At 40.6% G+C, this 15,060-nt stretch overlaps 1 protein-coding gene across 2 annotated transcripts in view; it reads left to right on the top strand.

Moving 5' to 3' along the window:
• The window catches only part of UBR2 (ubiquitin protein ligase E3 component n-recognin 2), a 61,110-nt gene that overhangs the window by 38,296 nt on the left and 7,754 nt on the right, over positions 1 to 15,060 (top strand). For both annotated transcript variants that reach the window (XM_060273037.1, XM_060273036.1), the window contains exons 29-42: positions 3,163 to 3,344; positions 3,842 to 4,041; positions 4,529 to 4,622; positions 5,702 to 5,863; positions 8,409 to 8,506; positions 8,730 to 8,808; positions 9,745 to 9,893; positions 10,012 to 10,067; positions 10,360 to 10,456; positions 11,828 to 11,895; positions 12,270 to 12,405; positions 12,694 to 12,781; positions 13,753 to 13,883; positions 14,906 to 15,014. In XM_060273037.1, coding sequence (XP_060129020.1) covers positions 3,163 to 3,344; positions 3,842 to 4,041; positions 4,529 to 4,622; positions 5,702 to 5,863; positions 8,409 to 8,506; positions 8,730 to 8,808; positions 9,745 to 9,893; positions 10,012 to 10,067; positions 10,360 to 10,456; positions 11,828 to 11,895; positions 12,270 to 12,405; positions 12,694 to 12,781; positions 13,753 to 13,883; positions 14,906 to 15,014 — 1,649 coding nt within the window. The remainder of the gene's footprint in view (positions 1 to 3,162; positions 3,345 to 3,841; positions 4,042 to 4,528; positions 4,623 to 5,701; positions 5,864 to 8,408; positions 8,507 to 8,729; positions 8,809 to 9,744; positions 9,894 to 10,011; positions 10,068 to 10,359; positions 10,457 to 11,827; positions 11,896 to 12,269; positions 12,406 to 12,693; positions 12,782 to 13,752; positions 13,884 to 14,905; positions 15,015 to 15,060) is intronic.

Raw genomic sequence — 15,060 nt, forward strand, 5'->3', positions numbered from 1 at the left:
TGGGCAAATTCAGTTCGGGTGACTATCATATCTACTACTGTGGGCAAGAATCCTGTAGTAGAAATGGAGTGGCCCTCATAGTCAACAAAAGAGTGGCAAAAGCTGTAATGGGATGCAGTCTCAAAAATGACAGAATGATCTCGATACGAATCCAAGGCAGACCTTTTAACATCACAGTAATCCAAGTTTATGCACCAACTACCGGAGCTGAAGAAAGTGAAATTGACCAATTCTATGAAGACCTACAACACCTTCTAGAAATGACACCAAAGAAGGATGTTCTTCTCATTACAGGGGATTGGAATGCTAAAGTAGGGAATCAAGAGATAAAAGGAACAACTGGCAAGTTTGGCCTTGGAGTTCAAAATGAAGCAGGGCAAAGGCTAATAGAGTTCTGTCAAGAGAACAAGCTGGTCATCACAAACACTCTCTTCCAACAACACAAGAGACGACTCTACACATGGATATCACCAAATGGGCAGCATCGAAATCAGATTGATTATATTCTCTGCAGCCAAAGATGGAGAAGCTCTATACAATCAGCAAAAACAAGACCTGGAGCTGACTGTAACTCAGATCATCAGCTTCTTATAGCAAAATTCCAGCTTAAACTGAAGAGAGTAGGAAAAACCACTGGGCCAGTAAGATACAATCTGAATCAAATCCCTTATGAATACACAGTGGAAGTGAGGAACAGGTTTAAGGATTTAGATTTGGTGGACAGAGTGCCTGAAGAACTATGGATGGAGGCTCGTAACATTATACAGGAGGCAGCAACGAAAACCATCCCAAGGAAAAGGAAATGCAAGAAAGCAAAATGGCTGTCCAACGAGGCCTTACAAATAGTGGAGGAGAGGAGGCAAGCAAAATGCAAGGGAGATAGGGAAAGATACAGGAAACTGAATGCAGATTTCCAAAAAACAGCAAGGAGAGACAAGAGGGTCTTCTTAAATGAGCAATGCAAAGAAATAGAGGAAAACAATAGAATGGGGAAAACCAGAGATCTGTTCAAGAAAATTGGAGATATGAAAGGAACATTTCGTACAAAGATTACCATAATCAAGGACAAAAGTGGTAAGGACCTAACAGAAGCAGAAGACATCAAGAAGAGGTGGCAAGAATACACAGAGGAATTATACCAGAAAGACATGGAGGTTTCGTACACCCCAGGTAGTGTGGTTGCTGACCTTGAGCCAGACATCTTGGAGAGTGAAGTCAAATGGGCCTTAGAAAGCACTGCTAATAACAAGGCCAGTGGAAGTGATGATATTCCAGCTGAACTATTTAAAATTTTAAAAGATGATGCTGTTAAGGTGCTACACCCAATATGCCAGCAAGTTTGGAAAACTCAGCAATGGCCAGAGGATTGGAGAAGATCAGTCTACATCCCAATTCCAAAGAAGGGCAGTGCCAAAGAATGCTCCAACTACCGCACAATTGCGCTCATTTCACACGCTAGCAAGGTTATGCTTAAAATTCTACAAGGCAGGCTTAGGCAGTATGTGGACCAAGAACTCCCAGAAGTGCAAGCTGGATTTCGAAAGGGCAGAGGAACCAGAGACCAAATAGCAAACATGCGCTGGATTATGGAGAAAGCTAGAGAGTTCCAGAAAAACGTCTACTTCTGCTTCATTGACTATGCAAAAGCCTTTGACTGTGTCGACCACAGCAAACTATGGCAAGTTCTTAAAGAAATGGGAGTGCCTGATCACCTCATCTGTCTCCTGAGAAATCTCTATGTGGGACAAGAAGCTACAGTTAGAACTGGATATGGAACAACTGAGTGGTTCAAAATTGGGAAAGGAGTACGACAAGGTTGTATATTGTCTCCCTGCTTATTTAACTTATATGCAGAATTCATCATGCGAAAGGCTGGACTAGATGAATCCCAAGCCGGAATTAAGATTGCCGGAAGAAATATCAACAACCTCAGATATGCAGATGACACAACCTTGATGGCAGAAAGCGAGGAGGAATTAAAGAACCTTTTAATGAGGGTGAAAGAGGAGAGCGCAAAATATGGTCTGAAGCTCAACATCAAAAAAACCAAGATCATGGCCACTGGTCCCATCACCTCCTGGCAAATAGAAGGGGAAGAAATGGAGGCAGTGAGAGATTTTACCTTCTTGGGCTCCTTGATCACTGCAGATGGTGACAGCAGTCACGAAATTAAAAGACGCCTGCTTCTTGGGAGAAAAGCAATGACAAACCTAGACAGCATCTTAAAAAGCAGAGACATCACCTTGCCGACAAAGGTCCGTATAGTTAAAGCTATGGTTTTCCCAGTAGTGATGTATGGAAGTGAGAGCTGGACCATAAAGAAGGCTGATCGCCGAAGAATTGATGCTTTTGAATTATGGTGCTGGAGGAGACTCTTGAGAGTCCCATGGACTGCAAGAAGATCAAACCTATCCATTCTTAAGGAAATCAGCCCTGAGTGCTCCCTGGAAGGACAGATCGTGAAGCTGAGGCTCCAATACTTTGGCCACCTCATGAGAAGAGAAGAATCCTTGGAAAAGACCCTGATGTTGGGAAAGATTGAGGGCACTAGGAGAAGGGGACGTCAGAGGACAAGATGGTTGGACAGTGTTCTCGAAGCTACCAACAGGAGTTTGACCAAACTGCGGGAGGCAGCGCAAGACAGGAGTGCCTGGCGTGCTATGGTCCATGGGGTCACGAAGAGTCGGACACGACTAAACGACTAAACAACAACAACAGTCAGTGGGGCAGCTGTTGCCTAGCAGAAGGGAAAGAGGGAGAGAAAGGTCAGCTTGGTGTATACGCACCAGTGGAGCCATTCCGATGCTCCTGGTGCATTAGCACCACACCAACCTTGCCACTGCCTTGGCCCTACACCTCCTGATAAGCAGAAGCAACACACGCAATGGGGTCAGATGAACACCACCACCCTGGCAACTGTAACTGCTAGTTAGGCCTGGCACAGATACATGTTTGGCTCATGGGGCCATTTCTCATAAACCACATCCACGTATCCCACAGCTGGCATAATATTTGACGTCAGGTGTGGGGCAAGTACAGAAAATTTGGTTTATTTTGTGTGGGGTTTTTTTTTTACGTCAAGACACTCGTAAATTGTGCAATCCATGCATAAACGAAGATCAGTTAAAATCAGCTGTGTTTGTTAACGCAACAACTTTGTAGAGCACACGAGATAAAGAAAAGGCTGAGAGAAAGAGAAAAGCTGAGATTGCCAGGCTGCGAAGAGAGAAGATCATGGCACAGATGTCTGAGATGCAGCGACACTTCATTGATGAGAACAAAGAGCTCTTCCAGCAGACTTTGGATGAACTTGAAACTTCTACCTCCAGAGTGCATGATAATAGGTAAGATGAAAGTGACAAGCAGTGTCTCTCCCTTTGTAATAGACACTTCACTTTACCATTGTGCAACGGCATTTTCACTCAAGCCTGTGTTTATAATTTCTTAAGCTTGGATCCTAAGAGTGTCATTGTGCAAACAGAAGAGTTTCCAATCCTGTGGAGGATGCTGCTGGGAGAAGGACAGGAGAGGAGGGAGCCCTTAAACATCCGCAATGACTTCTACCAAAATAATATGGGATGCGCTTGTGTATGCTTTGTGCTTTGAATTCTGGCACATCTAAACACTTTCAAAAGTGCTGCTTTTAACTGTGATGCTATGGGGAGCTCCTTAGATTTATTTATTTTAAAAATAGGACTCTTCTTAAAGTTTTCTTAAGGCATATGCTGCACCATATCCAAATTAAAATGTTTGCATTGGTAGCTGCATAAGATGAACTGAACTATTGCCTTAGTTTGGAAAACATTCCAGTGAAATACTTACTAATATCATTTGATTCTAGTCCTTCAGTTTCAGATACCAAGCTTACAGCTTTGGGTCCTGAGCAAACTAAAGTGACTGCACAGAGGCAAGTTGTTACCTGCATCTTATGCCAAGAAGAACAGGAGGTTAAGGTGGATAACAGAGCCATGGTGCTGGCAGCATTTGTTCAAAGATCGGCAGTCTTGTCTAAAAACAGAAGTAAAGTGATTCCAGATCCTGGTAAGTAGAGGCAATATGAATAGCCATCTTTGTCGTTGTGTGCGATTTCGGTAGGTCTCCTAGATTTGAATAATAACTAGGAAGATTCTGTTCCCCGTATGTATTTATATAGTTTTAATTCTATTAATGTTTAATTGTTTTTAATGGATGTTTTTTCTATGCTTTTAGTGATTCTTGCTTTTATCTGTAAGCCACCTTGAGCCACATCAGGGGAAAAGGCAGGGTGTAAATAAATATCACCATCATCAAATATTTAAAATTACCCTGGTTCTAGCTTAATACATAGGCCTTGGGCTACCAGGATTTTCCCAGTGGCTGAGACTAGTTCATGTATATTAGTCATGAGCTACATGGGAAGTAAATTGTAAATAATTATTTGATTTAAGATGTTAATTCCTTAATAATTTAAAAGTATTTTCAAAATCGATGTGAGTAAAATTTGCAGTTTTTCCTTCTAATGTTTTTCTTAAAATGTCTTTACACGCAGAAAAATATGATCCATTGTTCATGCACCCGGACCTGTCATGTGGAACATACACTGGTAGCTGTGGACACATTATGCATGCCCACTGCTGGCAAAGGTAACTTTCATTTAAACATTTAAGAGATGTCAATTTAGCACCCAGTTTTTCTCTGTGGTCTGATGCAGTTGGCTAAGTATTCATGTACAGCCACTCAAGTAATTCATTATGTCCCTGCCTGAGAAGTGATCCCCCTTTTGATCATCTTCCAGAGTCCGTGGCTGCATGTTACAGGCCTTGTAATGTTTTGGCTCTACATATAGTGCATATCTGCAGACTGATCAGAAGGTCAGGTGAAGATTAGGGTCACTTTGGGCAGCAGACTGCCTACCTGTTAATGGGGCAGAGAAGAATTTTGAGGCAGTGGTTTTACTTTGTAGCAAATCTCTAACAGGAACGAAGCTTAGGAGCAAGAATTGGATGAAGGGAAGAAAAGGACAGTGACTGGCCAATCCTAGAGCAAATAAAAGCATTTTACCTATAACCACCCCTACACCAGAAGAATGTTTAAACTTCCTTCTTACAAAACGTTTCTGTAATAAATTATATTTTGTCTCTTTCTGTATATTTTAACATTTTGAAGACAAATGTAAACTATGGCTGAGAGAACACTACATCTTTTTTTAAAAAAAATGCTGCAACATTAGCCCGAAATAAATTGAACTGCTGCAGTCTTGCCTAAGAAAAATTAAATTAGGTAAAGAACATTTGCACTCCGTGTCTCACTATTTCCTTTATTCCTCTAACCTTGGTGAAAGGAAACTCATGTGTTTTATCATCATTCTTCCCAAGTATGCATGCACGCCCCAAGCATATACTAATGTTAGGTTATGTATGCCCAGTTGTTTTTGACCTTGGCCATTGAGCTTATTTCTAAAGACGTGCCCAAATGGAAATGTTTCTTCACAGTGAATTCCCATTTTGAGACATGCTTACTGCAGGTGATACTATTCTTGTATTGAAGTGTCCCATAATTGAGAGGTTCTGTATGCTGCATTTGACTGGCCAGTACTGCAAACCTTTTAACAAGCACTTCACACACTGGAGAAGATGTCTTTTGTGTTGATGAAGGCAGCAAAGTTCAGTAGCATCTTGTGGAATTCATTCTGCAAAGCTTTAACTTATGCTGCTCTCCAAAGGTATTTTGACGCCGTACAAGCAAAAGAGCAAAGGCGACAACAAAGATTACGTGTGCACACAAGTTACGATGTAGAAAATGGTGAATTCCTTTGTCCCCTTTGTGAATGTTTAAGCAACACGGTCATCCCTCTACTTCCTCCCCCAAGGAGTTTATTTAACAGGTCAGTTACCCTTTCTTAGCTACACCGTTGGTTTGATGGGGGAAAAAACACTAGTACTTCTTTCCTGAAGGATGGGGGGGGCACCCAGAACTTATTTGGAGGATCGGTCCCAAGAGCTGCAGGAAACGGGGGGGGGCGCCGTAATAGAGGCAAAAATCACCTCTGTTAGTGGATGCTGCTTGTTTGTTCAAAAGATCTGGTGCAAGGGCACAAATTGGATGCAACTCCAGAGAGTGATAGATGCTGGGTGTGTGCTGTGTTCTCTTTAATGTTGGGAAAACGCCAGGTATTCTCAATTTGACATCACAGCCTATTAAAGATTTTTGTGTGGTTATGAAATGCTTAGTAGTCTTGAAATCATTCAGGGTGTCTTAACAATCCTAGGCCAATCATCCTGGCAATCTTACTCTCCTTTGAGGAGTATAGTTACAAGGGAATTTGCAGATAGGTATAGAAATGTATGTGTATTAATGTATATGCATATGTATACACAGGTATAAAGATACAGTAATATGTAAACAGCAAAGCCATTTGGTGTTGGTGCCTGTTTTATTATTTTTGTCTATGTTGTAGTAGCCTTGTATTTTTAACTTGTTGCCTTCTGGGCTGTGTTACATTTTAACATGTGTAGTGGGAGAAAACAGACTGCATTGATTGCAGACTAGATGGGTAGACTGAAGCCTGCTGACAAATTCCAGTTCAAGAGTTTTATGATGAAGTGCTGCTACAATTGTCAGAACTATTAAGCCATGAAGTTGTATCGGTGGTGCCAGCAGAATACTTCTGCTCCCACAACTGGACTTCCCCTTCCTTTCCTCTCCCCAGGATTCCCCACCCCATGCACTCCTAAAACCTGCCCCAGAGGGTTGGGGAAGGCTGTGAAGCAGATCCTGGCAACACACAGGGACTGCAGCAGGGAGGAGAGGGAGAAGTCCGATTGCATTAGCACAACTCCCTTCACACAGCATTGGGATACAACCATATATATTTAGAAGCCTATTTTATTTTAAAAGCATTTTATCTTCATGTTTTAAAAATGTTGTACATTAAGGGCAACATTAATGCTTCATGTTGTCACAGCTTACTGGGATATCTCTTAACATACGTAGTCCTAACGTATCACTGGTGCTCTGTTGTAAAAGTTGTGCTTTCAGCTTGTTTTGGTTTGCCCTAGCAACAGCTGGAAAAGATTGGCAAAGCAAAGTCGCACGTGGCAAAACCTTAGTGCTGATAGGTAAACATCAGTAATCATATGCTTAATAGGTCAGAGAGCTGCATTAAAAGATTTGCTGTGCCAGAGTAGAATCCGTCACACTCGAACCTCTAATCCTCGTGACATAGTTGTTTTTCTTCTTCTGTTGAATGCTGGCTTCTGCATTATGGCCACAGGAAATGTCAAATACTTTTGGAGAAATTGAGACTAAGTCTCCTGAGGAAACAGTTCTTAACATAATCCATTTGATTTCTGATAGTAATCCATTGTGTTTGCTGCCTCCAAGTCTGAGCTACAACCTGTTTAACAACTAGTAGTGGTGGTTCAGAGAAAAAACAAAATGGATTGGATTCAGACCTGCTGTGACTTGGATCTAGCAGATACACCCACTGGAGAAAGGAGAGAAGCATTCTATTTTATTTTTGCTATTCCCTTTCCTACACCACTTTCCATCTTGTTCCATAGTATGGGACACATCTGCAGGAAGCATGGGGGTCTTCAGGGCAAAGGGGGAATTGGCAAAAATCAACCTCTCTCTGTCTTCTGTCCATGGAAGCATCCATTTAGCAGAGTTCTGCTCCATGCGACTATAGATCCAACCCAAGATATTTATAAATGCTAGTATTAATTTATACTGGTATATGAAAGCCTTGAGTGTCTTTGGTCATTTCACAGAATCGTAGTTGGAAGGGACCCGAAGGGTCTTCTTGTCCAACCCTCTCCAATGCAGGAATGTCAGCTAAAGCACCCATGGCTGATGGCCAGCCAACCTGTGCTTAAAAACCTCCAAGGAAGGAAAGTCCACAACTTCCCGAGGGAGTCTGTTGCACTGCCAAGCAGCTCTTACCATCAGAAAGTTCTTCCTGATGTTTAGTCCGAATCTCATTTCTTGTAACTTAATTCCTCCACTGGCTCAGGTCCTACCCTCCGGAGCAAGAGAAAAGAAGCTTGCTCAATCTCTTCTCCAGGCTAAAAAAATACCCAATTCCATCAACTGTTCCTCATAGTGCTTGGTTTCAGACCATTGATTTCCTACCACTGGTTGCATTGCTGGGTCTTAGCATTCTGTCTCTTGTTCATCCTCTAGAAGAGTTATGCAAGAGCATGATAGAAAAACAATTCAGGAAACTGGCTTTGGGAAGCAATGGAATGGAAGTGCATTGCCTCTCCCTGTCCCAGAGTTCTTGAATTGGTGAAGAAATCACCCGTGGGAATGCTCTGCTCGTATAGGAATACTGCACAAGGCCTGCATTCCTGATGTCGAACTTGGGGGACTGTTGTATTGTTTATGTAAAAATATGACTTTAAAAATGTATATTTTGTTCTTGACAGGTTAGATTTTTCAAGTCAACAAAATCTTGCTCAGTGGATAAGAACAATATCTCAGCAAATCAAAGCATTGTGTATGCTTCGAGATCAGGAAAGTGCTAGTAAGTGAATTCTGCTTACACTATCACACTTCTCAGGAAAAGGTGGTGAGAAATAGTGTGTTTGCTGTTCAGATTCAGGGGATTTTTCCTTTTGGGTATCTAATTGGCAATGAGACTGTTCTGATGTTAAGAGTGCTTTTTTCTACAGTTTGTAGATTGCAGACATCATGAACAATAGTATTAACATGCCAGAAAAATAATGTATCATTTGCTTACCTTTCAGGTAAACCCTCTTGTAGTAGCTCAGAAAAAATGGATGAACTGCAACTACCTGAAGGGTTTAGACCAGAGTTCCAACCAAAGTATGTATCTGTTTATTAATAATGAACTTCAAATTGTCCTGCTACCAATTTAAATACAGTTTGTTCAGCACTTGCAGGCCAGGGGCATGTAATAACTCTCTTATAAACTACAAGACAAAATATACACATTTTGGCCTTTTTAATTATAAAATGCATGTGGTCATAACATTTACAGAAGCCAAATGGATATGATGTGAGTTTCTTGACTTGTCTTTTATTTCAGGATGAGCAACTGTGGTTAAAAAAAAGGCAAAACATCCAGACACTGGGTGATATCCAGTGTTAGTCATACTCGGAGTAGATTATTTTATTTTCAGTGGGTATATTCTGGGTATGACTGACATGGGATATCACCCAATGTTGTGTGTATGCAGAAGGAGACTCAGTTCAAAATCCTGATTCTTAGATTTGCAATAAATCTAAATATTGTGCAGTGGAGAGTGATAAAAGCACTCTAGAATACTTTGCAAAGGATTTCAGGTAGTTAGAAACCTAGGTCCAACAACTGAGGATAAGTTACCATTAAGGATGTTTAGTTTTACTTTACATAAATCAATAAAATTGCCACCTAACAACAAGAACCTAAATTAGCAAAAAGAGCATAGCCAAGATTACTCCAGATTATAAAGTAATTATCCTCATCCCTTTCGGCACAACAGTATCACCAAATCAATGGACTTTTGCAGTATTTACTCACAGAAGTGAATACAGTGAGCAAGAGGTGTTCTGAAAAATATGGTTTAAAACCTTCCTAAACTATGAAATCCAAATAAACAAGGATGGCAGATAATCTAAAGGGCACATTAGCTGGGACAGACTCTGTGTCTGGGGCATGCTTGGCCTTTTAGACTAGGAATGTATTCCAGCCAACGTGTAGCTTCTCAAAATCATGCTTTAAACCTGTAGTTAATAGTATGTGTTCTTCACTTATTTAAGGAATCCGTATTCTGAAAGCATCAAGGAAATGCTGAAAACATTTGGCACTGCAACATACAAAGTGGGCCTGAAGGTTCACCCCAATGAAGACGATCTACGTGTGCCTATAATGTGCTGGGGCAGTTGTGCATATACAATACAAACAATAGGTAACAAATTTACTATTTGCTAAAATGTAAAATGCTAAAATGTAAAATGCTCATGGGAGCAAGATCCAGTTAGGTGTTCTGCTACTCTCACTTAATTTACTATTTTTGCCCTCCACAGAACGGATTTTAGCAGATGAAGAGAAACCATTATTTGGACACTTATCTTGCAGACAGGTACGATGCCCCGACCAGCTAAGGCTGAAGCACTGAGGGATAAGTAGAGATAGTGAAGTGATAACTTTAACTCTTATTTTGGGTCCCCTGTACTTTTGGAAAAATAGCCATCTATTACAAAATAACCCCCTATTATAGATTATTAATAGGTTTCACCTCCACAAATTCAGCAAAGCAAGGAATTTTCCAAGGGGCTTAATTTTCATTAAACAGCATGAAGGAATGAGGTTTGCTTTTGTCTGCTCGTTTGTTTGCCGTACTTGCTTGCAACTGTGGTTATGTCCTCTTCCAGGATGACTGCCTTACTTCGTTGACTAGATTTGCAGCTGCACACTGGGCAGTTTCTTCACTCTCGGCAGTACAGGGTCACTTTGGCAGGCTTTTATCATGTAAGTTCAAGATCACGGTAATTCTTCTCAATTTCAGAATTATGACAGAACAACCAAACTTGAAGAAAAGCTTGTGCGTTCTTAAATAACATTTTGGATCCATAGTTATGTCATGAAATTCTACTCAATATTGATCCAGAGCAGATTCCAGTGTATAGTTAGCAGAGTAAAAACTTAAACTCGTTGCAAGAGTCCCCCAAAATAGACCAGAGGCAATTATATTTCATCCAGCAGAGCTTTACTGCTACTGAAGGCAAATGAGCTTAATGGTCACAAATCCAATACATTCAGGATTGGCACTGTCCATAAGAAGTCCAGTTGCAGCAGACTTAACTTAAACTTACAATAACTTATAAGAAGTCTAAAGCTTAACACTATACAGTGGTACCTCGACTTACGAAAGACTCGACAACCGAATTTTTCGACTTACGAATTTTTCAATTTACGAAGGTGCCTTTGGAACGGATTAAATTCGTAAGTTGAGGCACGACTGTATACAGAACGCCACACCAGAAGAGAGAGAGATAGAAAGAGAAAGTGAAACCCAGGCTCCTTTTGGCCCTACTTTTATAGTCAGCATGACCTTGATAGAAGAGATAACAAAATCAATTTAAGCCAGCTGTACTCGGCTTCTCTGAAGGAATAACCCAAACATCATGAACCTTCTGCTTATTTCTTTCACACAGAGAAGCTTCCAGAACCCTCTTGAATGAATTAGAATAGGAAAGATCTCTACACACCAGATCAATACAGTGGTACCTCTGTTTGCGACCACAATTGGTTCCGGGGAGCTGGCGCTCCCCGAGGCACGCTTCTGCGCGTGCGCGAAGCACCAATAGAGCGCTTCTGCCCATGCGCGTGCTGAACCCGGATGTAAACACTTCCGGGTCCGCTGTGGTCGGAAACCGAAGCAGTCACAAACCGAGGTATGACTGTACTTTCTGCACTAAGAAATGCAAACTGACAAGTTAGGCTTCCTCTCAATTAGCATGTTGCTGATTTAAATTGCATCAGACCGTCAGTCCACCTAGCCAAGTACAGTGTCTAACTCACCTGGCTGACAGTCTTCCAAGTAGAGGTGCTAAGTGTCTTCCTGAGACAAAGCACTATTGTCCATAGCCAAGTGTTTCTTTGTGGTAACCGTGGTCCATATTTTGAAAGTTTCATCCACCGAAGGTAATACTGGGGACTTGAGTAATAGCCATTGATTTCTGAGTATTATCACCCACTAAATCTACTTCAAACTCAGCGATACTACTCTGAAGCTCAGGTGCCATCAGATAGGTTAGCAAACAGTCTACAGTTTCAGAAATTAAATGTCAAATAATAAAATTCTGACATCAGTAACCATTTTGTATTTTCAATATCCAGCGCTGGTGCCTAATGAAAAAAGTGGGAATCTTGCTTGCATTCTTGATATCGACATGTTTCATTTATTGGTAAGTACCTTTATAAATTCTGCCGGTGCTGCAATCCCATATGCCATATATCATTAGCTTAACATTTGGAAAGAAAGTCCGGTGCACTGGAAATATGTCTAGCAAAATATTTTTTATGAACTATAGCAGAAAAGAAATGTTGCAGGTCAGAGTCTCGCAACAGGAAGTAAATACTTGACTTGTATGACTGACTTTTCCATTGGTTTACTGAAGTAGTGGGTCAGTAGTTAACATTCAAAGTCAGCCCTGTTTGTTGCTTTATGTAAGGATGCTGAAAAGATGGCTTTGCAGGATTGGGCTAAGCAGACGTAAATGGGAAATGGATGAGAAAATTCAATCGTTCTGTCTCTTATACATTTTCTCCTTTTCTACAGGTGTGCTTGGTGCTCTCTTTCCCTGCTGTACACAGTCAGGATTTTTCAGGAGTTAGTCTTGGTACTGGAGATATTCATATCTTCCACCTTGTTACTATGGCACATATTGTACAAATAATGCTTACCTCATCCACAGGTAATGTGTTCTGTTTAAAGTTATGCTGATTTGTGCATGAAGGGAAACTAAATAATTATGGCTTCTTGGACAAAATAATGGTTAACCGTGACGCAGGTGTATATTGTGATAGTTGCAGTCATGCTTTATGAAACGAAAAGCATTGCTCCAGTGCAACGTTTTGTTAATGCTACTATGTTCTCGGTATATAGATTTAGCAAGTTTTCAAATTGCACAAAGTTCTCTGGTGAAGCATCCACAACTGTGGTCACTACAATTAAGTTTAGACTTACTTTGTTCACTTTTCAGAAGAAAATGGCATGGACCAAGAAAATCCTACGGGTGAAGAAGAAGCAGTTCTTGCTTTGCATAAATGTCTTGGCCGGTATGCAGGAAGGTAAAATCATAGTTTTTGGTGCAGCCTTTCCACACATTGTTCTACAGTACTTGCCTTCTCCAAGCTTAATATATGTGGAAGCTCATTTCTTACTCTCCAGAGGTGGAGCCACATAGAGAAAACTCTCTGCTGACTATTTCAGATAAGCTCTGATGAGCAGGCAGTCTTTCAGGTGTTCTGGTTTAGGGCTTGAAAGAACCCAATGTGGAGCTCAAACCCACGACCCCGAGATTAAGAGTATCATGTTCTACCAAATGAGCTCAGGGCTAGCTCAGTGACATGATACTGCTTTACATGTAGATGGGGCCTTAGTTACTGTGGGGTTATTAAAGATGTGGGGTTAGCCCTGGGACTGAATAGGCAATAGTGTTTTGACTTTGAATCTACAGTCATACCTCGGTTTAAGTAAGCTTCGGTTTGAGTACTTTCAGTTTAAGTTCTCTGCGGACCCGTCTGGAATGGATTAATCCACTTTCCATTACTTTCAATGGGAAAGTTCGCTTCAGGTTAAGTACGCTTCAGGTTAAGTACAGACTTCTGGAACCAATTGTGAACTTAAACTGAGGTACCACTGTACTTTAAAAAACAATGAAGTCAAAAGATTTGGGGTGGAATCCAATTGGTGCCCTTGCACTCTTTTCACCCAGTGAAAGATTTCACTAATGGAAGATACAGGAAAATCAGCAAAATAATAATAATATTCCTTTATCGCCTCGACCCCACAGCACCCCTAAAACAGCTCCACAGAATTTGGAGACATTCCAGAACAGGGCCCTCCTCACCCATTAGCAAAGGCATCCGCTGGATAAATAGTCATTCTGTGAGCACAAGGGCACCAGTTGGATCACACCCTTTATTTCCCTGCCTGGGGACTTAATTGATGAAATACAAAATCAATTAAATGTTTGTGGCATTTTGTGTAACTTTTAAGATTGATTTCACAAAAGTACTATATCTGTTTTTATTCTTAGTGCCTTCAAAGAAATGTCCTCTGGATGGCATCTATGGAGAGGTATAAAATCTGGGATCATGCCTTTTCTGAGGTGCTCTGCTATGTTCTTCCACTATTTAAATGGTGTTCCAGTACCACCAGAATTGCAAGGTATTTAATTAGTTAGCCACATTGAAGCAATAATGTGAATGACTGGTGAAGTGTAATTTTAAACACTAAAGAATGAATTGCAGCTTTGTATATTCAATATTATAACTAATTTGTCTTGAAAATGAAAGTGAGGTGCAATGTGATTTTATAGAAAATGCAGTAGTGGATAATTAAATTTTGGATAGCTTACGCTTGTAAACAAAATATGCATTAAATAAGGAACAAAAATGAAAAACAATAACCTTGCAGAATTACCATACCATGTGTAAAGAGCTAAATATAAACTAAAGTGGCCCAAATCCAGAGAACATTAATTGTGCTTAAGTCCCATTAAAATAAATAGCTTGTCATGACTAATTTTATGTCCCATTAATTTCAAGGAGACTTTAGTTGGGCTTTGCATATGGGCCTATTAGTTTTCCCTTGGTCGTTGCTATATTTCACTAATTCGGTTAATCTTATTGGAAATATGGGTTCTTTCACCTGCACATCTTACAATGTGATACATATCCTCTACCAAGAATCCCCTTGCACATTCTGCGTAGGACAGACAGGTGAGCTTCTGCACAGAGACTCTACACAAATCACTGGAGGGAATTTTCAACACCACAGAATAGTCTCTAACCAATCTTAAGGTGATAATGCTGGAAAAGGGGAACTTCAAAAGGAAACTGCAATATGAAACCGCTGAATCACAACAATGTATATACCTGTGACTCAGGATGCCATTTAATGCATCTCTTTGAAGTCCCCCCCCCAAGCAGTATATAAGTTTTATGACATAAATAAATAAAAGCATCTAGCGAAGCAAACTAGTCCATGAAAGTTTATTCCCTCTTAAATGTTAGTGTATTGCAGCACAAAACATAACTATTTTTGTGGAACCTTAAAGACTGCAAAATGGCTACTTCTCTGGAAATTATACACATGCGTACATGTGTGTTTGGGGAGTTCCTTACAGGTGATTGATTCATCTAACCATCATCATGATATATCTTCCTTTTTTCTCTCTCTCGTTGCAGTCAGCGGGGCAAACCAGTTTGAACATTTATGTAGCTATCTCTCTTTGCCAAACAACCTCGTTTGCCTTTTTCAAGAAAACAGCAAAATTACAGATACGCTGGTTGAAAGGTAGGAACGATATTTATTATTTCAATTTAAATACTGGTAAATATAC

Source organism: Zootoca vivipara, chromosome 3 (genome assembly GCF_963506605.1).
Source record: "Zootoca vivipara chromosome 3, rZooViv1.1, whole genome shotgun sequence".
Classification (NCBI taxonomy): Eukaryota; Metazoa; Chordata; class Lepidosauria; order Squamata; family Lacertidae; genus Zootoca; species Zootoca vivipara.